The sequence below is a fragment of the Paralichthys olivaceus genome, chromosome 4, assembly GCF_024713975.1.
Source record: "Paralichthys olivaceus isolate ysfri-2021 chromosome 4, ASM2471397v2, whole genome shotgun sequence".
NCBI lineage: Eukaryota > Metazoa > Chordata > Actinopteri > Pleuronectiformes > Paralichthyidae > Paralichthys > Paralichthys olivaceus.
In genome coordinates, this window is record NC_091096.1 from 25,066,291 (window position 1) to 25,089,296 (window position 23,006).

General features: G+C 40.8%; 2 protein-coding genes across 4 annotated transcripts in view; both read right to left on the reverse strand.

The window, feature by feature from the left end:
* LOC138407521 (uncharacterized) overlaps positions 1-3,289 on the reverse strand; it is a 40,452-nt gene extending 37,163 nt beyond the window's left edge. Inside the window, exon 1 of one of the 2 annotated variants that reach the window (XM_069524356.1) lies at positions 3,199-3,289. The gene's annotated coding sequence lies outside the window, so the exon portion shown is untranslated. The remainder of the gene's footprint in view (positions 1-3,198) is intronic. The other variant, XM_069524355.1, reaches the window with a different exon arrangement.
* Positions 3,290-10,307: 7,018 nt separating this feature from the next.
* Positions 10,308-23,006, reverse strand: part of LOC138407520 (uncharacterized) — a 40,953-nt gene continuing 28,254 nt past the window's right edge. For both annotated transcript variants that reach the window (XM_069524354.1, XM_069524353.1), the window contains 2 exons: positions 11,860-19,752; positions 10,308-11,476 (listed from right to left, as the gene is read on the reverse strand). In XM_069524354.1, coding sequence (XP_069380455.1) covers positions 11,867-19,720 — 7,854 coding nt within the window. In that variant the 5' untranslated portion in view covers positions 19,721-19,752 and the 3' untranslated portion in view covers positions 10,308-11,476; positions 11,860-11,866. The remainder of the gene's footprint in view (positions 11,477-11,859; positions 19,753-23,006) is intronic.

The window sequence follows — 23,006 nt, forward strand, 5'->3', positions numbered from 1 at the left end:
ACTGCAGCCTCACTAAAAACAGCACTTGAAGCTGTCGCCCCATTAAAAAAGAAGAGAGTAAGTCAGAGGAGATTAGCTCCGTGGTATAATTCCCAAACGCGCGTTCTAAAACAGACATCGCGGAAGCTAGAAAGGAAGTGGCGCTCCACCAATCGCCAAGACTTCCACCTAGCCTGGAAGAATAGCCTTATAAATTACAAAAAAGCACTTAGAAATGCCCAAACCTCGTATTACTCATTACTAATAGAAGAAAATAGGAACAACCCCAGGTTCCTCTTCAGCACTGTAGCCAGGCTGACAGAAAGTCACACCTCCACTGACCCATCTATTCCTCTAGATCTGAGAAGCAATGACTTCATGAGCTTCTTCGCTAATAAAATTACAACCATCAGGGATAAAATCAACGACCTCCTCCCAGTGAATAACACGGATTCATTGTCTGGTCCTGAAACCATAGCACCAGATTTATGTCTAAACAAATTTTACTCTATTGATCTTCCTGAACTGACCTCGTTAGTTTCATCATCCACACCAACTACTTGTCAGCTGGACTCTGTTCCAACTAGACTTTTTAAAGAAGTCCTCCCCCTAATTGACAGTTCCATTTTAAATCAGATTAACATGTCTTTGCTAACCGGCTACGTACCACAGGCTTTTAAGGTAGCCGTTATTAAACCTCTGCTTAAAAAGCCTACGCTTGATCCAGAGGTTTTAGCTAATTATAGACCCATATCCAACCTGCCCTTCATTTCCAAAATCCTAGAAAAAGCCGTTGCTAACCAGCTGTGTGGTTACTTAGATAGTAACGGTTTATTGGAAAAATTTCAGTCAGGATTTAGAACCTATCACAGCACAGAAACAGCACTATTGAAAGTCACTAATGACCTTCTTATGGCATCAGATGATGGACTTGTCTCTGTCCTCGTCTTGTTGGACCTTAGTGCAGCCTTCGACACAATAGATCATAAGATTCTGCTACAGAGATTAAAACAACATATAGGAATTAAAGGAACAGCACTACACTGGTTTAAATCATATTTATCAGATAGATTCCAATTTGTTAATGTTAACAATGACTCCATGCACATGCAAGTTAATCATGGAGTTCCACAAGGTTCTGTCCTTGGACCAATACTCTTCACCCTATATATGCTCCCCTTAGGCGACATTATCAGACAGCACCACATACAATTCCACTGCTATGCAGACGACACCCAATTGTATATTTCCATGAAGCATGATGAATCTAATCGCCTAGTTCAACTTCAGGAATGTCTTAAAGATATCAAGGCGTGGATGACCCAAAATTTTCTACTTTTAAACACAGACAAAACTGAGGTTGTTGTAATTGGCCCTAAACATCTCAGAGAAACACTGTCTGACCAGATAGTCACTTTGGATGGTGTCAGTCTGGCTTCCAGCTCCACTGTGAGGAACCTTGGAGTGTTGTTCGACCAAGACATGTCATTTGACCCCCATATTAAACTAGTGTCTAGGACGGCTTTCTTCCATCTGCGCAATATTAACAAAATTAGAAACATCCTGTCTAAGCAGGATGCTGAAAAACTAGTCCACGCGTTTGTAACCTCTAGATTAGATTACTGCAACTCTCTATTAGCAGGATGCTCCATGAAGACTGTTAAAAGTCTCCAGTTGGTCCAAAATGCTGCAGCACGAGTGCTGACAGGAACTAGAAGGAGAGATCATATCACTCCTGTCTTAGCTTCCTTACATTGGCTCCCGGTAAAATATAGAATAGAATTTAAGATCCTGCTCCTCACTTTTAAAGCCCTCAACAATCACGCCCCCTCATATATCAAAGAGCTGATAACACCTTATTATCCAAGTAGATCACTTCGTTCCCAAAACACAGGCTCTCTAGTGGTTCCAAGAGTCTGTAAGAGTAGAGCAGGAGGTAGAACATTTAGCTATCAGGCTCCTCTCCTGTGGAACCAGCTCCCACTCTGGGTTCGGGAGGTAGAAACTGTCTCAGCATTTAAAGTAAAACTAAAAACCTTCCTCTTTGACAAAGCCTATAGTTAGGGATGGATCAGGTGAGTCCTGAACCATCCCTTAGTTGTGCTGCTATAGGTTTAGACTGCTGGGGGAACGCCCATCATGCACTGAGCACTTCTTCACTTCCCTCTGTCTCTCTGTCTCTCTGCCCCCCCACACCTCTTTATTTATTTATTTATTAGTTTTAACATGTCATCATGTCAAAGTGTCACTTTGTCCTCCCATAGTCCCTCTGGCTCTTCTCTCTATCTCGTTTCAGATAACTCCGGCACCGGGACTACAGGACCACAACGACCACCATCACCATTGTCTGCATTTATTACAAGAACTCAGCAATTCATTAATATATCTAGTCATGTTGTAGATCTATACATTGTTATTGTTATGGTTAGCCTTGATTTTGATGGTGCCAAATTGTTACCGGTCTCTCTCTCTCCACCTCATCTCTCTTCTCTCCCCCGCTTTCAACCCATCTCTCCTTTCCTCCCCCCTTACTTTTCTTTCCTCACCCCAACCGGTCGAGGCAGATGACCGCCCACATTGAGCCTGGTTCTGCCAGAGGTTTCTCCCTGTTAATGAGGGAGTTTTTCCTCTCCGCAGTCGCCTGTGCTTGCTCATTGTGGGAACTGTTGGGTTTCTCTACGTTAATATTGTTTTAAGGTCTTGACCTTTAAATGTAAAGTGCCTTGAGATAATGTAAATTATGAATTGGCGCTATATAAATAAAATTGAATTGAATTGAATTGAATATATCACCCACCCTCAATATCACAAATTGCAAAGAAAACTTTGCAATTTACAATCAAACACAAAAGAGGCACAGCGATAAGGAAATAGATACATTTGTTAGAATTTTTCTTTCCTCAGATCATTTGAGGGCAAACTAAATGGACCATGTATGTGTTGCGATTAATACTTTGATCGAGGTATGAATTTGCATTTTATTTCACAGAACAAACCACAACACCTTGAGGAGTTGAATGGTAAAAGACTATATCCAGGGAGAAACCGTTGCAATTTAAGATCAAACACAAAAGATTCACAGTGATAAGAAAATAGATAGTCATCAGTTCTAGTAATACTAAAACAAAATCATGCAGCTCATGAGGCTAGTCACACCATAAACATAGAAAAAGATAGAAACAGAGTTGAACTAACAGATCAGTGTGTTCAGCAACTTACCACTCAGCTTGTCTCTGATCCTTAGGGAAGGGAAGAGTCATTCAGTTCTTCCCGTTCAAGTCCTTTATCAGGATCGGCACACACACACACACACACACACACACACACACCATATACCATACATCGCCCCCTCCGCTCCACGCTGTGTTTTCCGGGGCTGCCTGACTGGTATGTAGTGCGGTGGCTTTAGCTTCCTCCTCCAGCCATTGTAAGTTGCTAATGTATATATTTGCTTTGTATTGCAGGGTAAAGATAGCCTAGCAGCGGCTAACCTGCAAGAAACCACTGTTGCTCTGCTTCGCCTGACCCTGATTGTTCTGTTCGCCAGTTTTTCCCGTGGCGAAGCTGTGGCTCAGTAACGCCGTCTCGTCCCTTAATTGGGTCAAGCCACTGTCTGAATGAAGCCACGTGTGTGTGAGAACAGCGCGGTGACTTCATTATTGTGTTCCTTTGTTATTTGTGTATGTTTGATTGCCTATTAGTACAGTCTTTATTTCCTTTGGTAATAAGTGGGATTCATCTGTTAATTTGTGTTTAGTTGGGTTATTGGATTCTGCATTTCCTTTGATTCTGTAGATTTTGGTTCATCAGGTTTTTGTTTAAATCATTTATTGATTTATTTTCATTGTTATGAAATAGTTTTGTTTTCATTATCCTCATTTCTAACCCTTTGCTCTCTGGTCCCTCCCCACATGAGTCTACGGTGGTGGATTGGTGCACCGGTGGTGGTGTCCCTCTTGTGTTGTGTTTTGCACGTCGGCTTGTTTTTGCTTCACTTTTAGTTGCTTCGCGCACGGTGCTCCTGGGATTCCCCTTTTTTTTATTGCACTGTCTGGCACCATGACTCGCAGCCCTGATTGGTTTCCTTTGATTGTCCCAGAGCGAGTGATATTTCATCTTTTTAAAATAAGTAACTTTGTAAATAAATGTTGTATTCTTGAACTGCTGTCTCTTTTGCAAACGGACCTAAGTATCCTTTCAGTCTTTTTTGGGGGTTTCTTATATTTAGAATATTTCCCTGGGTGAAACTCCCAGGGTGGCGTTGTCAGGCAACAAAATTTAAGTTCTTTACACTGCCCTAACTCATACATTACGCCTCATGTCGCCACACCCACATTGGGCATGCGCTTCCTGTTTATGTTAAATTAGCTGTTACAAGTAGGAAGTTTATACATAACCTACACATACAATTAATGACAAAATTAAATGCATGCTGCTTACTCCTTTCTAATAATGCCCTTTTTGTCTATTCAATTCAATTTTATTTGAATAGCACCAAATGATATTAAACATTATCTCAAGGCTCTGTGGAGAGGAAAAACTCCCTCATTAACAGGGAGAAACCTCTAGAACGAAACTCAATGTGGGCGGTCATCTGCCTCGACCGGTTGGGTTGAGCAAAGGAAAAAATGGGAGGAGAGGAGAGATGGGTGGAAAAGAGGGGAGAGAAGAGAGAGGGATAGTGGGGAGGTGGAAGTAGGGGAGAGGGGTGGGTGAGAAAGACCAGGAACACTTAAGCACCATCAGGTACCAGATCTGACTAGTTAAAATGTAAACAACAGCGTAAAGACTATTAATTATGTCTGCCTCCTGAACCCAGAGTGGGAGCTGGTTCCACAGAAGAGGAGCCTGGTGGCTGAGATGCTCTACCTCCTGCTCTACTCTTACAGACTCTTGGAACCACAAGAGAGCCTGTGTTTTGTGAATGAAGTGATCTATTTGGATAATATGGTGTTATGAACTCTTTGATATATGAAGGGGCTTGATTGTTAAGGGCTTTATCTGTGAGTTGCAGGATCTTGAATTCTATTCTGAATTTTACAGGGAGCCAATGTAGAGAAGCTAAGACAGGAGTAATATGATCTCTCCTTAGAGCTCCTGTCAGCACTCGTGCTGCGGCATTTTGGACCAACTGGAGACTTTATAGTCTTCCTGGGGCATTACTGATTACAGTAATCTAGTCTAGAGGTAACGAACGCGTGCACTAGTTTTTTGAAGCATCCTTCTGAGACAGGATGTTTCTAATTTTGTTAATATTGCGCAGGTGGAAGAAAGCTGTCCTGTTAGAAGTTTTGGGTCATCCAGGCCTCGATGTTCTTGAGACATTCCTGAAGTTGAACTAAGTGAATAGATTCATCATGCTTCAGAGAAATGTACAGCTGGGTGTCATCTGCGTAACAATGGTAGTGTATGTGGTGCTTTCTCATGATGTTGCCTAAGGGGAGTATATATAAGGTGAAGAGTATCAGTCCAAGGACAGAACCTTGTGGAACTCCATGATTAACTTGCATGTGCATGGAGGGGTCATTGTTGACATTAGCAGATTGAAATTTATCTGATAAATATGATTTAAACCAGTGTAGTGCAGTTCCTCTGATCCCTATATGTTGTTCTAGTCTCTGTAACAGGATCTTATGATCTATGGTGTCAAATGCTGCACTAAGATCCAACAGGACGAGTACAGAGACAAGTCCATCAACTGATGCCTTAAAAAGGTCTTTCAATAGTGCTGTTTCTGTGCTGTGATGGATTCTAAATCCTGACTGAAAGTTGTCCAGCAAACCGTTACTATCTAAGTAATCACACAGCTGGTTAGCAACTGCTTTTTCTAGGATTTTTGAAATGAAGGGCAGGTTTGATATGGGTCTATAACTGGCTAAAACCTCTGGGTTAAGTGTAGGCTTTTTAAGCAGAGGTTTAATAACAGCTACCTCAAAAGCTTGAGGTACATAGCCGGTTAACAAAGACATGTTAATCTGATTTAATAAGGAACTGTCAATCAGGGGGACAACTTCCTTAAAAAGTCCAGTTGGGACAGAGTCTAATTGACAAGTTGTTGGTTTAGATGATGAAACTAATGAGGTCAGTTCAGGAAGGTCAATAGAAGAAAATTGGTTCAAACATACATCTGGTTCTATGGTTCAGGACCAGGCAATGTTTCTATGTATGTGCTATTCATTGGGAGGAGGTGGTGGATTTTATCCCTGATGGTTATAATTTTATTTGTAAAGAAGCTCATGAAATCATTGCTTCTCAGGGTTAGAGGAATAGATGGGTCAGAGGTGTGACTTTCTGTCAGCCTGGCTACAGAGCTGAAGAGAAACCTGGGGTTGTTCTTATTTTCTTCTATTAATAATGAATAAGAAGAGGTTCTGGCATTTCTCAGTGCTTTCTTATAATATATCAAGCTATCTCTCCAGGCTAGGTGAAAGTCTTGCTTATTGATGGAACGCCACTTCCTCTCTAGTTTCCGCGATGTCTGTTTTAGAACACGTCTGAGAATTATACGATAGAGCTGATCTCCTCTGATTTGCCATCTTCTTTTTTAGAGGGGTGACAGCATCAAGGGGTTGATAACTTTCCTATATTGTACTGACACATGGCTGAGAGGTAGGTGTAGAAGGAAGCACTTCTCTAAATTTATTCACAGTTTTATCAGATAAACACAGACTATAATAGAATTTCTGTCCAAAATCGGTGTAATTAGTAATTGTAAATTCAAACGTAATTAAAAAATGGTCAGACAGAAGAGGGTTCTGTTGAAATATTATTACATTTTCAATGTCTATGCCAGAACAAGATAAACAGCGTGATTCAGACAGTGGGTGGGTTTATTCACATGTTGAATAAAAACAATTATTGATTTGAAAGCTGAACTAAGGCTGTCGTTGGCAACATCTACATGAATGTTGAAATCACCTACTATGATGATTTTATCTGTCCTAAGAACTAATTCTGATAGAAATTCAGAGAATTCAGATAAAAATTCTGGTAAGGGGCAGGCGGACGATGTATGATAACTAGATGAATTGGTTTATGTGATTTCAGGCTTGGATGGATGAGGCTGATAAGATTTTCAAAGGAGTTATAACTTTCATTTGGTCGAGGGTTGATAGATAAGTCAGATTCAGCAGTTGCTGCAACCCCTCCACCTCTGCCTGTGCTACGAGGAGTATGAGTGTTAGTATAGCTTGGGGGCGTCGTTTCATTTAAGCCTACATATTCTCCATCTTGCATCCAGGTTTCCGTCAGACACAATAGATCGATTCGGTGATCGGTAATCAGGTCATTAATAAGTAATGATTTTTGATTGAGTGACCTGATATTTAATTAACCGCATTTTATAATTCTGTATAATTTTGTTACTGGTATATTGGCTGTGTTAACTTTTATTAGGTTTGAATGTATTACCCCTCTACTGTTTGCTTTTGATTTAATGAATTTTGGTGGTTGGGGGGCTGTTACGACCATTTTGATATTATAGTGTCTAGGGATGTTTGAAAGGGCCTAACACTAACAGTGCAGAGCAGGGTGTGTGGTGTGGCAACACAAGTAAACCAAACCAAGGTTCTTGTAAAAGGAACAATAATTTATTTTACAAAAATAAATGCCACAGGGAACAAACGAACTATGAGCGGTGCCCAAGCAAAGACATAAATCAAAACGTGCAGTCCTAAGCTAGTGCAGCAACATCTATGCTATCACAGAATTCGAATTCTAAGCTACTCTACAAATAATACATGGTGTGGCACCTACTCCTTACCTAGTGATTTTAACAGGTGTAAGGCTACTTGGTGGAAGTGTAAACCCATGGGTGTCTTACCTGTTCACCTTTCCCCTGTGCGTGAGGCAAAATTGAACAAAAACGCTGCACCGAGTACAGACCACCAAACAAGGAATACAGAAACAACACAGCTCTGACCAAACACACCACCATCTAACGAACAACACAGAAACCACAGATAACCAACAAGCCAACTCAAAAACAGCACCTCTCTGGCTCTCTCTCTCAAAATAAACGGCTTCACATACGAACACAGCACATATATATAGGTGGCGGTGGCGCCCTCTGATTGGCAGACAGGACCAGTGGGATGATTAGACACAGGTGGGCTTGAGTGACTGATCACCTGGGGAGAAAACAGAGGAACAGAACAGAACACACATACACCAAACTGACACAAGAGGGGGACATAACAGGGGGAGACACAGTTTCTATAGGATATTGTGAGGGTGACTGTTCAAATAGAAGCGCAGAGAAGCGTGTAAGACTGCGACTCTGCCTCCTGGTCTCAACTCTGGATTGTCACGGTGTGGACTGTCTGACAAACGTTGTCATGTTTCTAGATATGAGACGTAGTCGGAGGTCATTACTGCCGACATGAATAACAATCTTACTGTACTTACGCTTACCCTTAGCCACCAGTTTTAAATAGGACTCTATGTCTCAATCTCTGGCCCCAGGAAAACATTTAACTGTGGTCGCTGGTGTCGCTAACTTCACGTTTCTCAAAATAGAGTCGCCCCAGAGTCGTTTGTTCCTCAGCTAGTTTGTCGCTGAGTGGGTACAATTTATTTGAGATGTGAACGGGTTGGTGGTGAACCGGGAGCTTCACGATTCAAAATGGCTAATCCTCGCCTCCATCCTAGCAAATAAGTTACATTTAACAAACATGCCGTTATCGCTAAAGGAGGCAGAGGAGTAACTGAACATCAAGCACACTGAGCAGGGGAGTGAGAGGGAGAAGCCATTGTTAGCTGCTAATGCTAAGTTGCTAAGCTAAGACGGGTAGTTTGTAAATCACTGTGATTTAGCGAACGAGTCGCTAATGTCGTCTATGCCTCTTTTCTTTGACAAATAGAGACACATCAGCGTATTATCAGAAGGTGAGAGTACTCAAATAATGAAATGCAGCTCTGGTGTTTATCACTGCCTTTCTGCCACTACAGGGGTCCACATTACATGGTCAACAACCATGTAAAAAGCCATGCTTCAGTGAGGCACAGAGGTACTACTCATTTCTCTGTGAATATCCTGATCACCTTCCTTTCTGTATTACTCCTCTGGACACACTACTATTTGCAACTGATTTTACACAACATAAAAGATTCATGCATCAATCTCATGCAGAATTGATGTGACATGCTGTGAGTTTTGTACATCCAAAAAGTATATTTCTGTGGTATTATTATTCTTCAATAATTCTAATTACATCACAACAACCTACTATTTTATTGATTTGTCACACAAAACATCGATTACACTTCTGTCCATCCTGGGTGAGGGATCCTTCACTTGCAGCTCTCTCTGAAATTTTGACATTACTTTAAGTTTCCTGTTAAAAGTTTTTTTGGTAGTTTTTCCTCATTATGTTCTAGGTTTAAGAGCAGAGGATGTTGCACCTTGTTAAATCCAATAAGACAAATTGTGATTTGTGAATACGGGCCATGCAAATAAAATTTGATTGATTGATTGACTTATGTACGTTACATATTTTCTCCTGTAAAAGTGAAACAATAAAGTGTAAATGTAGCCTCTGTGTTGTCTGTGTACAATTGTCAACTTAAACAGGATGCTGACATAAAGTGTGGGGCAGCACAGCTCAAGCCCCCCCTCCCTGAAACATGCAAAACATCCACTCTGAGTCACTCTGCATTTAATTGATTACCCACTTTAAGTCTGGAGGAGGGGATGGATGAAACACACACACATGCAGATCTTTCCTCATGGAGTGGATGGCTGAATGGAAAAATGAATAGATAGATAAATGAATGAATGTTCCTGCAGCTGTGATTTCAGTGCAGTGTAATCACAGCATTCTGGTCAGTTTTCCATGTATTTGCTAACAGCCCAACAAACTCCAGGAACTGATAAGATTGTTTGAAACACTTTTATAATTGTTACAGAAAAAGTGCTTGAAAGTCAAAACCTGTGTTCTTCCAAGATGGTTTCTTCTCTGCTGCTGGGATAGATGAGTGAATGAAGGGACTGACACTGTATTATTTCATGTCATCTACTGCCATCTAGAGACCAAAATTGGGAACAGTGTCGAGGCTGCTCATTTGTCAGGTCATTGAGTACTGGCTGATCAGCTTGTGTCTCATAGATAAACACAAGGCAGCGACCCCTTGGCATCTGTATAGTGACAAACAGGGTTGTACTTTATTTCATTTGCTTGTGTAAGAGTTTTATCATGGGTTTTGATTGTATGTATAGTGCACATTATTCATTTATATTTGTAATTCTAAAAGACAGGTCATTTTATTTTATTTCAGGTTGTCTTAAGCAGCTGTACAGATGTAACCTTTGCTGAAATAAACACCAATACTTGTGTTGTTGATATTCTGATTTATTTTTAGATTTTCACACAGCACTGGCAAGCCAAAGAATATACGACTGAAGACTCAATAAATGAATAGAAAGTGCAGATGAAGGGTTGGAATTAGAATGTCGGGTATGCAGTACCCTATCAATCTCAAATTTACTTGCACAGGAAGTTCAGAATTGAGTTTTGGTAACACTGTAGAGGGTAAATCATACCACTCCAGTAGATCACAGTTTATGGATCATCATGACAGATACCACAATCTTCTAGTGTTACAAATGTAACACACTTTGTCATTATGTTTTCCCAACTATGATGAACATCAATAAATTGTTCATTATATAAGAGAACTGAAGATTGTATCTAGGTGTGGTAGATGTTAGACAGTGTATAAATACCACATATATCTAAACATGCACACATACAGTTCAACAACCAAACACCCCACACCCACACCTAAACCCCCAAATTAACACATACAAATAAAATTCAATGAAAATAAAGAGAAAATCCCTTTACGTTGAGGATCACATTGGAATAGATGAATACTCTTCAGTTTAACAACAGCTTGTATTAACACACATCAATCATGTGGATACGACAGAAAGCCACAGACCATCTCCTGTGATTCAAATATATGTTTGACGTCTGTTATATTGTTTTTAGTTAATACAATCAAAGTTAAATGACCAGAAAATCCAATTATTGAATAATCACAAATGTGACACAAGCAACAATAAACACAACTTAACCTGAAATCCACATATCCCATTGCAGAACAGCATTTAGGATTTCTCTGATTACACTTCTAGATTTCTTGTATGGTTGTTGTGGTGATCTGAATAACCACAGGCAGACAAAATATTTCACATGTTCTTACTTTAAAACATCTCAACCACATGTGAAATACATAAGATATAAGAAATGCTTGCTGTTATCTTTGGGTTATATAGCAAGTTGCAACATTTTCACATGAATATAAAATCCCAGTGTATGATAAGATATAGCTTACATGAAATCCCAAACAATATCAAATTACCAAACCAAACCAGAACATGCTTAAAATGAATACCGACAGGCGTCTACTTGAACGTCATGACAGGTATGTTGATCTCTGTAGTTCTCCTGACTTCTTTACCAGCCATATGGTCAGTTGTCAATATCCCACTGAACTGTAAATAGAACACAAAGACATGTTTCACTTAGATCAACTGCTAACCATAATAACGTAGACTGTTCACTGTAAGTCTCGTGTGAACAAATTCCAGAAGTTGTGTAGGCTCATGTGTAAGCCAATCACATTTTGTTTTGGTTCTCATTGACAACAAATAAAGATGAATGGGGGAGACAGAAGTAGGATCATTAAAGATCTTGAATAAGGATCAGGTTGAGACAAGAGGAAGACTTTTTTAAACTATGATCACAAATTTGTGTCTCGTCCCACAGGTATTGCTACAACATGAGATGCAAAGCTGCTCTGTGAACACGTGACTCTTTTACATTTACCACCACCCTGAGTCCCTTATCAAACACTCTGTATTAAATGTCATATTACCTTTGCACTAGAAGAGTTTGGAGACTTGCTTCCTGTGTGGGTCATTTTGATTCTCGTAGCCCTTGTTGTCGATCCATGCAGTTAGGGTGTTGAGATCAGCCTTTGTCATGACACCCTTGGCTTGAAGATGGTTGAACCATTTGTTGACCAAATCTTTAGAATGTTGCTCAAAGTTTTTTTCGAAAATGGCAAGCCTGGTTTTACTCACTCGGTTGTTCTGAAAGTCTCTGAAGTTCTTGGTACTATTGAACTTGAATCTGGGTATTGCTCCTAGAATTGTCAGTTTTAGGGAACTCACAGCATCGTCCTGGCTGATAGTGTGAGCCAATAGTTTCCTGAATTGTTTTGTTGTTGTACTGGGAAACTCACGTTGTATTTCTCTTGGCACATAAACAGTTGGAAGTCCAAGGCCTTTGTGAATTTCTGCAGCAGTAGTTGACTTTGTTGCCACTTCAAGCATGGCTTTGGCTAATTTGCTATTGGGATTCAATTTTCCAGCTTGTGATATACTACTCACTGGTGGTTGGTGAGCTGCTCTGATGAACTGTCCAGTGCTTGGCTTGCTTTTTACATGTTTTACCCAGTCGTTGTACTTTTTCACTTTTCCATCCTTGATCACCTTTTTGTTTTCTTTTACTGTATTTTTTAGTCCAGCTTCCTTTGCCATATACCAGTCCCCTCCTCTGAGTTCATCCGTCTTCTCTTTGTACTTGATGAAAGGCTCCCATCGGTCCGAGTGTTTCACTAGAGCAGCAGCTTCCAAAGATCGGAGACGGCCTGCTTCCAAAGCAATAGCTTCTTTAGTGGCCTTTGGTTTCATCCCTTGTGCCAAAGCATGAAACAGGCTGCTCTTTTCTTTGCTGGTTACTTTCACTGTCTTATTATTGATGGACACATCATAATGGCCGTCTGGGTGTTGTGAACTCTTTGGTGTGTAAATCAGTGTCACCGTTTGACTGGCAGATTTGGTGCTTGGGCTCAGTTCCTGCATCTTGGTAAGCTTGCCATGACTGTCCTGTGTGAGGATGACAACCTTAGTGCCAGTGGTTTCTGATAGGACTCTAATATCAAGAATAGTACCGGCTGTCGAGGAGTCCTTGATCTTTTCGGCATGAGACTCTGAGCGTTTACCAGACTCTCTGTCCTGTTTACGTTTTGAATTCATGTCTACTGGCATGTGTGAGATGTATCTGTTGTTTTGTCCAGCTCTGAGTTTGTCCTCTGTTCTGTCACTCTTCAAGCCAGTTCTTACATAATCACCTATGACATTATTCACTTTGCCTTGGGCATATGATACAAAGTGACTGGAGAACTTCTGGTGGAAGACTTCGACCAAAGCATCTGCTAATAAAGCACTGGTGGCGTTGACTAAATCCTGCTTGAAGTCTTTCAGGATCTTGATTTCTGAAGCAGACAGATCATTTCCTTTCACTTTCTCTGTTAAATGTTTTTTCTCTTTAAATGTATTCAGCTCTTTGTGAAGGTTGGAGAAAAACTTGCTTGAAAGGCTGAGCACTGTACTGGTGGCATCTGCTGCCAGTGAGGCCATGTGAATGCCTTGAATGACTTTCAGAACTGCGAGTGTTTTGCCTTTGGCCTCCGATGTTGCATCGTCAATCACTGTGGCGATGGATGAGTTCAGCTTGTTCTGCCATTCGAGGTCAGCATAGAATGGCTGTAAGGCAGTTTTGCTTATCTGCTCGAAAATACCCAGAAGTTTGCTCTTTGTGTTCTTATCCTGCAGGAGATAAGACATTTGTTGTTTATCCTCAAGGTGAGAGAGCAAAATGGAGTCGACCAATCCAACCAAAGGCTCCTTTTCCATGTTGGTTTTTACATCATTTGCAATTCCTTTTTTCATCTCATTCTTAATGCCTTTTAGTATTTCTGCCATTAGAGCATCTTCTGCCTTCCCAAATCCATAGCTAATGATATCTTCTGCCATCTTCTTTGCTGTGTGTTTCACTACATTCTTCATGTTCGTCTTTGTAACAGCACTAATGCCTTCTTTAGCCTGTTTGGAGAAAAACTTTGGTAATGCCTTAAGTTTTTTGCCGAGTCCCTTAATCAACATTTTTGAAGCTTTGTAGCCCTTTGAAATCAGCTTTCCAACCCCAAACCCAATGAGAGAAATACCAATAGATATTGCTTTTTCTATAGCCCATGATTTCCAACTGAATTCTCCTGTAATCATGGACTCAATGCCAGTGATGCAGTCTGATATTCCTTCAACGATCAGCCCTATGCCGACTTGAGCTAATGTTCCAAATGTAAAGGCAGTGAGCAGTGCCCCTCCAACAATCTGCAGAATTCCAAGACACAACACCAGCAGAGCTTCCCACGGGAACCGAGGCTGCTCTTCCACAGAAAACACATATTCCAGACCTTTATTATACAGATTGTAGGCCTCCATTTGGAGATTCTCATCCTTGCTTGGCACCAGGGAGAACATGGGCAATTTCTTAGTGTTTGCATCCCTCCCTTTGTCTTTTATTTCCTTCAGCTTCTTGATAGCCTCACTAATGTTTTTATCAAAGTAACTGAACAAGCTGCACTTGGTTGTTAACTGTTTTTCAAGGCTGGTTGGCTGTCCACTGTTTTCTGATTCAACATAGGACATTTTTACAAACTGCAGGCAGACCAAGCATTCCTCACTGAGGTACTTCAGAGACTCCTGTGCTTTCTTGAGATCATCGCTGGCCTTAGTCAAGTAATCTCCCTTCTGCTGATTTATAAGGCAGTATGCATGATTGTAAAAAGCTATGGCTGCCCAACTGTTATCTTGTCCCATTGCTTTTTCAAACAGCTTCACGCTGACATCCCATTTTTTTCCGTCCAGTGCGAGATTCCCAAACTTGATGTAGTGGTAAATGCTGGAGCATGGTGAAGTGTGACTTTGAGACTGACTTTGTGCCAGGGACAAATCAGCTTTCAAGCTCTTTTCCAAGTCATTTCTTTTCAATAGGTCAATTTCTTCTGATTTAGTTTGCAACCAAATCCCCCAGAACTCATTCATGACGGCAACAACCACTCTTTGCTCATCTCCATCTGTGTTCCTGTAAATTCCCTGGAGGGTCTTGCAGTACTCTGCGAAAAGGTCCTCTCGCAGTTTCATCTCAGTTACATCAGCCATCATGTCATTTGTCCTTTTTGCAGAAAGTCTATTCCTTGTTTCTTTTGCCTCCTCCAGAGAAGACACTGTCTTGAGGGACTCTTGAAGATGATCAGTCGTCACGATTATCTGTGCAGATCCAGGTTTACCCTTGCGTGCAGTTCGGCCAAATGCCTGGAGTTCCACTCTTGTGTTCTCAGAAAGAAAGGAGAGGACCACGAATAATCCACCATTTTTGTTCACCTTTTTAGACACTTTTATGTTTGTGCCACGCCCAGCCAGGTTTGTGGCCACAATGACATCACCAGGATCCAGTGTCTTATCTATTTTGCTCAAACTGTCTTTGTCACTCCGGCTGTAGAGGATGATTTGACCTGGGATGACACTTTTTAGCTGTTCATAGAGCTCTTTGGCTTTGCTAATAGTTTCACAGATCACCAAGGCTGCTCTTCCCTCTCTGTATGAATTTGGGCAAATTTGATCCATAACCACTCGTGTTATTTTAGATTTCCACTCTTCAGCTGAAGTCTCCAGAGCGCCCTTGACCTCAAATAATTTCTTCCGGTTGAAAGTTGGCATTTTACAGGCTGACAGATTTGGATATAGATCCTGCAAAAACAGCATGTCTGTTTCACTGCCCAGTGTCCCCGTGGTCCCATATATTTTCCCTTGGTATTTTTCAAAAAAGGAAAGGTTAGAGATATAGTTTGTCACTGTTGAAATCGTGCTGAGTTTGATTTGGTGTTTGATCTCAACAAACTGCTGCAGCCCATCACCCCATTTCTTACTTAGTTCCACAATACCAGTGGATCTGTAGTCAACGGGACAGACACAGTCATTTTCCACAACATACTCTCGTCCTTGCCTCAGTCTCTTTGCCAGAAAGGCATTCAGAACCCACACTGGCAATTTACTCTCTATCAGATTTCTCAAGAATCCTGGGATGCTGATTTTCTCTTTATTATTTGTGCATGGAGTGTACTGAATCTTTTCTAAGATGAATTCTGTAATGGGATTGGCGAGATCCTCTTCAGAATCATAGAGAGCACAACACAAGCCGTCATCCAAAACCAGAAAGGTAAGTTCTGGAATGTCTGGGTTGTTGTACGGGCTGGCCTTTCTAAGAGAGAGCAATCCATTATCATCTAACGTGTACACAGTGAAACCATAGGGGACAAACTCCTCGATTTTGTGGAAAAAATCTATCACTGCATCTTGACTCACAGTTTTCAGTTTCCTGAGAAGTTCATCTTTTTCGCTTTTGTAGATATCCTCTGTAAATCCCTCTGGCACAATCTTTGACTCTTCAGCGATATGTAAGATATCTATGGGGTCATCTATTCCTTCCATGTCAATTGAGTCAAATATGCTCTTGAAGAATGACGCAGGGGGACCCTGTATGAATGTGAGGTGTCCTGTGGACAAGAAGCCATAATGGCTGGCATGACCCCAGATCATGGCCAGAATAACATTCAGGTGCTGCATGGAGACCATGGGGCTGGAGAGGTATGTCAGCTGCACTCCCTGATCCAACAGCAGTGAGTCCACTTCATCAATGATGATACACTGATAGCTGCGATCAGTTCTCACATCCTTCATCTCAAATATCTGACGAAGGTGATCTGCAGCGAAGGTTTCAACTGTTCCATAGACCACGTCCTTCTGGTAGCATTTTTTTCTATCTTCATCTTTAGTTTTGTTTGTGTTTGTGTCAGCTGTGAGGTCAAAGTACTTGTAGAAGTCTGTCCACTCTTCTGCATCTCTTTGACATAACACAGACGAGCTGGACACCACATCAACTTTTTCACCCCGGAATGCACGCAGCACTGCAAACATTGCTATGACACATGACTTCCCCTCTCCAGTTCCCATCTCCAGAAGCTTTCCAGTGTCAGACAAGGCCAAGAAGCACCAACTTGTCATCTGAGTGGCTCTGGGCCACCACTTTCCTTCAGCCTTGCACACGTGTACAGCATTGCATAAGACTGCCAGGATCTCCGTCAAGTCTTCTGTGTTTGTGCTATGACTCAACTTCTTAGCTTGCTTTACATTTGTGTGGTTTTTGATTTCACCAGATTGAATCATGTTTTTAATCGCCTTTACTATAGAATAAGACTTCTCCAGGGTCTTTTCATCAATGTTTTTCATCTGCCGTATTTCATCAAAAAGACACTCAATGCTTTTTATTTCCTCATCTTCAAAGCCTCTTTCCAAATGCTGCATCACTTTCTCAGTATCATGCATGCTCAAGAGCTTAAGGAGAGACTGATTCTTCTCATCTGTCCACCTGGAAGACACTTGATATGTTTCTATCAGATGTAAAATCTTCATGATAGAAATACAGTCTTTATCGTGATGGTGGTCAGTTAATGTTACAAGGAGGGCTAAAACTTCCTCTGGTGACCAACATTTTTTTGCTGTGAGATTTGACACCATCTGGAATTGCACTGCATGGGAACATAGAATCTCCAAACACAAATTGCCAACCAGGAATGCCCCTTGTTTCTCACATTCTGTTTCTCCATGAAACTCTTTGAGGAGTCTCTCAAGAATGGTCAGGATGTAGACCTCATTGGAAGGCAATTCTTTTCCAGTGCATTTTTGTGAGATGGTTTTGACTTTGCTGTCAGCATCTGTGTGTTTGTTAAGGTTAGTGTGCAGGACCTCAAAAAGAGCCTTGATAAATCTGTGTCTCAGTTCCATCTCCTCACTGTAAAAATTACCCATGAGGCTTTGCAGAGTCTCTGCAGCAAACACCAAAGTATCATTTTCCTTGAGCATTGAGAGTTCCAGATTATAGGAAGCACTGAGGCATCTCTCTTCAATGACAAATCCTCGACTAAGGAGAGGGCTCCCCACTTCCATTCCCTTCAATCCACATTGAAGGTAATCAGACACAAAGTCATCCATTGTACCATACACAATGTCTGCTTCATAGACATCCATCAATGATATATTATCTTTCCTCATGTTTGTGTTGAGAGAAATCCCTAGGTGCTTGAAGAAGTCAGACCACTCTTTAGTTTGATTGAGTGAGTGAATGTGAGAGCTTAGCACAATGTCCACTTTCTTTCCCATGAGGACTTTTGTGGCTGCAAACATGGCTGTGACACATGGGTCCAATTCCACACCAACCAATCCTAGTGTTGCGCTCTTCTCAGTCAGCACCAACACACACCACCTCAGCATCTGCTGCACTGTGGGCCACCAGCCTTTGGTGTCAGACACTGCTCTGCACAGCTGAGAGAGTGAGTTCTGGATTTCATTTGCATTCAGGTTTCCACATTTAAAGGAATCTCTCATAAATGGTTCACCTTTTGGGGCATTTTCTGAATATTTGAGGACGCCATTGGTAATGTTTTTCATCATGGTGACAACAGAATCATCTAAATTCTTGAGTGTTTTTAATTCTGCTAGAGCTGAATCAAGACTGCTCTCATCTTGCTTTCTGAGAGTCTTACGGAAGTCAAGTCGGAATCTCTCAGGGCCAAGGACGTCCAGAGCTTGGGTGAGGGATTGTCCAGAGTCATCTGTCCACTCTGGTGATATGTCATACACTTGTACTAATGTGAGCACTTCAGTGATGGGAGCATCCTCTTTATATTTATCTGACAGCACTTTGAGCAGAGTCACTGCCTCAGTTGGTGTCCATTTGTTTGTTTGCACAATTCTGAGGAGTATTTCAGTGGATCCTACGTGTTTCTCCTTGCCATTTAGATGTGTGAGTGTGGATAGGAGAAGCTCCAAGCACTGGATCTCCATCTTCAAAATGAACGTGGAGGCTCTTCCAACTGCATTCTGTAGTGAAGTTGTGAGTGTTCCCAAGAATTCAATAAGAAAGCAATCTTCAGCTGAGAGGCCCCCCTCAGCCCATTGTTTAGCGATGAGAGCTGCATCACAGCTGCCACGGTCAGTGAAGAAGTGCATCAGGTTCAGGTACAGGGCTTGAGTCAGCAGGAAACTCTCAGAGACATTGCATGCTGATTGGCTGATGTGGCTCACCAGAGACTGCACACGATTGGAGATGCCCTGCAGGGAAGCTCCCTCAGATATCTCCAGGGACAGGGCACACAGCTCTGTGATTAATACCTGGGCATGCTGCAGAGTGCTCAGAGATGGAGGAGCACTGATCCATTCATCAAACAGGAGTTTGTCCAGGGCGGACAGGATGCTGCCCATCTCGTCAGCACTTAGCTGAACCAGACTGAGGTTTGAAACTGGGATGCTGCATTTTGATGAGAGAATCTCCAGAAGATCATCATAACCAGATTCTGAGTTTGCCTCAAACTCATCCAGATGACTTATTAGAACGCGTCGCTTGGTCACACGTTCCTCTGTTATGCTGCTCTGTTCATTCTCTAGTTGCTCTTCTGCTTGTTTGAATGACTCCTCAAGCCTTTGATTCAGTTCTTCTTGTCTCCTCTTTTCAGCCTCTTCTCTTGCCCTTCTCTTTCTCTCCTCTTCTTTTCTCTGCTCCTCTCTTTTTCTCTCTTCTTCTCTTCTCCTCTCCTCCTCTCTCTTCCTTTGTTCCTCATCTCTGATTGGCTTATAAAAACAATGTTTACACTCATATTGATTATGGTGACCGACTTGTCTGTAGTATTCACCTCCATTGAAGACATGAACATGTCGGCCATGAAGAGTAGTTTGGTACAAATCTGAGAAAGAATGGCACGGAGGCAGGACTTTATCACATTTACAGCATCTCAGGCGGTTGCCCATGTTACTCTCTGATGGTGCGTTCCCCATTTTTAATTTATTTGTGACCAGATTTTTTCCCCCTGAAAGATAAAAGAAACACACAAACACATACAATTTAATGACAACCAACAACTATTTCATTTTTTGTATAAAATTGAACTAAATTACATTATTTTCTGTGTTTTGAAAATTTGGGCTATACAAATAAATTTTGATTTGATTTGATTTGATTTGATTTGATTTGATTTGATTTATCTACCTACTAATTCTACAAACATCTGCCTGTCTGAATGTGGAATCTACATCTCACAAACCAATCATCTTATTATCTTCAGACGTGGTATGTGTGTTGTTAATGTCCTCGAGGAGTGCAGTGTCGAATTTGGTGTAAATTTGACCATCCTCACAAATTCTACTACTGTATATGCTACTATATATTATGTGTATTGTATATTACACTATATCTGTACAGGACAATAGTGCCTGTCGAATTCCACAGTTGTCTCTCTTAGCAGTACCCAAGGTCAGGTTATAGATAAAGGACCAACCAACAAAACATTGTAGCGTTTACACTTAGGGACCTTCATATCTAATGCATGCCTCAGACAGAGAGGTACCAACTTCAACTCTTACCAACTTCAACTGATTTGCGTATTTCATCAGTGGCAAGACATAAGGACACAATGTGATTTAGGAATGCATATTTAGACTTAACTATCCAATAGGATGCAAACACCTACATGTAACATAGAGAGTGACAGCAATTCTATCCACTCATGGATGTGCTGTTAGAATGGGTGACACAAGTAGAGGTAGATATATGGGGACACTGTGGGAGACATCTTCAGACTTCGGGGTGACAATTGCTCATGTTACTCTGTTAGTGTTTCTAGTCTCATTGATGCATCAAGTCTATGTTAATATCTTCAGCACAAGACATCAGCTGCTGCCTGAATTCTGCTTTCACCAGCTTCCAGAAAAAGGAAAGGAAAGTATTTTACCTGGACAAAACCAATTCCAAATTATTCCAAAACTATAGAATAATAAAGTCGGTAAGTAGTTGGTTTGGGACATTTATCTTGAACTGTAAGAAACCACAACTTAAATTTGCTTCTGGTGATATTATTGTTAAAACTACACTAAATGGGTGGAAAATGATTAAAACATTGGAAAAAAGAACAGTTTTTTTTTATCCCCAATTACCTCCAACACTGATATTCCACCAAATTGTGGGTTTTCTTTGTGGTAAAATGCAAGTATTACAATTCTGGAAAATAATTTGATAGAGATAGAATGATCAACTCAAATGGGCTTTAAATGTAATTTGGAGCTATTACCAACTTTTACAAACCTTTACGAGTCCAGGAAAGAAAACAATGCAATCATGCAAACACAGGCTCAAGACCTTTGTATTGAGATATTTAATATAATTGAAAAGGTATATGTAGCGTGTTAGTAATTTATCTATATGTAATAGAGCAAAGGAACTGAAATTCAATGTTTATGGACCTGGAGTTATGCAGATACTTTGAAAAACAATTGGACTATGCCTCCTGTTAGCTGTGTCACAGTAACAAATGCAAACACATTGTACTGAAAGTATTAACAAATGCTGCAGGTAATTGCATTTTACTAAAATGTATTTTCAAATAAACACCAACAGTCTTCAACTGGAATGATGTAATATTCAATCATTTACCTATGGAATATCTGACTTACTGGACCAAAGGTAAAAGTTATGTTTTCTATCTTACTTGGAGCCCATTCCTGAGTTATATTTGAATATTTGATATACTTTGGATGGCACTTCTAGGGCATTTATATGCAAACAATCACAAATATCTAATGATGAAAAAGATATGTCTTCAAAAGAAAAGCTAAATTAATTTATAACCAGTCAAAATTCTCTGTCACAGGTCTAGTAAATTTTGGAACCACATGGCTTCATCCCAAACACATCTCCCTCCTTAAATCATACAAGCAAATTATTGACACTGGCGGATCACCACTTCCTTTCCTCCTTTTCTTTGACATGGCTTCAGATTCATACATTCTCATAGTTGTCCAACAGAAGGAGCTCCCAATGCATCACCTTCCCCTTACCTCAAATGTTCCCTTTATTTGATAAACGGTACACAAGGATACAAACCTCTGTTAGATTAAAACCACTGGTGCACATAATTTTGAACCATATGTTCTTCATCTTAATGCTTCCCTGATCAGTCTTCATCTAACTCATAATTTAACCAAAGTTTAGACAAACTGGTGATGTGTCAGGCTTTTACTGTCCCAGGTCCAGACTTCCCTTCATAGCTTAACTCTTGATTGCTGACATCACACTTGTAACCAAGCTTGTATTCCATTGGTTTCAAATAGCTTCAGTGATGCACTAAACAAGACCAACAGCTTCCAGTGATATGTATTGCTGAAAGTATAGTCTAAATCAAAAATGTTAAAGAGATGATAACACCTGAGTTTGACAACATGCAGAGTCTTACTAGACTCTATCCTTCTAGTTCCTTGATTCTGAGGGTGGTACTCACTAGACATGCAGATAAACACATGTTGTTCCCCCACTTGAATGCATTTTAACAGACATTTACTAACTGGTTTGGAGATCACTGTGGTCATGGCAACCTGCTGAAACATACATAAAATTGTTTCTATATTTTTCTCATCTTTTGTGCTTATGTTGAAGAAATCAGTGTCTTAGGTTGGAGGAATTCCTCATGTCCCCCTCTATATGTAATTTTCTTAAAGTCTGTTCATTTTCCAGATCCTGCTTTTTTCTGCCTTTACATGAAACTTTTTCTGTTGCCATGAAGTTTCCAAAAGGAGTAATAAAACTACACTTTTAATGGCAGCTGCAGTCACAGAAGTGGTTGAAATAATTGCAAAAGTGACAATGGCTCCAAACAGGAAGTTCTCACAAGAGACTTGACATGTTGTGCAGTGTTATTGTTCACTTTGTTGGTAAAACAAGAGATGCTTTAAAAGGAAAGTCCTTTTACCCAATAATCACCTGAGTGTAGCCTCATCTGTGCAGGATTAAAACCTGTACACTGCTGCCCTCTAGCGGCTGATCTACCAAACTGCACCAAACATCACAGTGCAACAGGACCAACAGGTAAAACATTCACCACAACAGACCGACAATAAAACTATCCTGTACATGAAAACAAATACAATTATAGAAGCACCATGAGGATAAAATGTACCTTAAAGGTTTAGTGTTACACAGTCAACATCCTGAGGACAGTGACATAGGGAGACCTGCTGGGTCAGAATCATCTCTACCAACATGACACTAACAGTGTTTCTGTTTGTGGCTTCA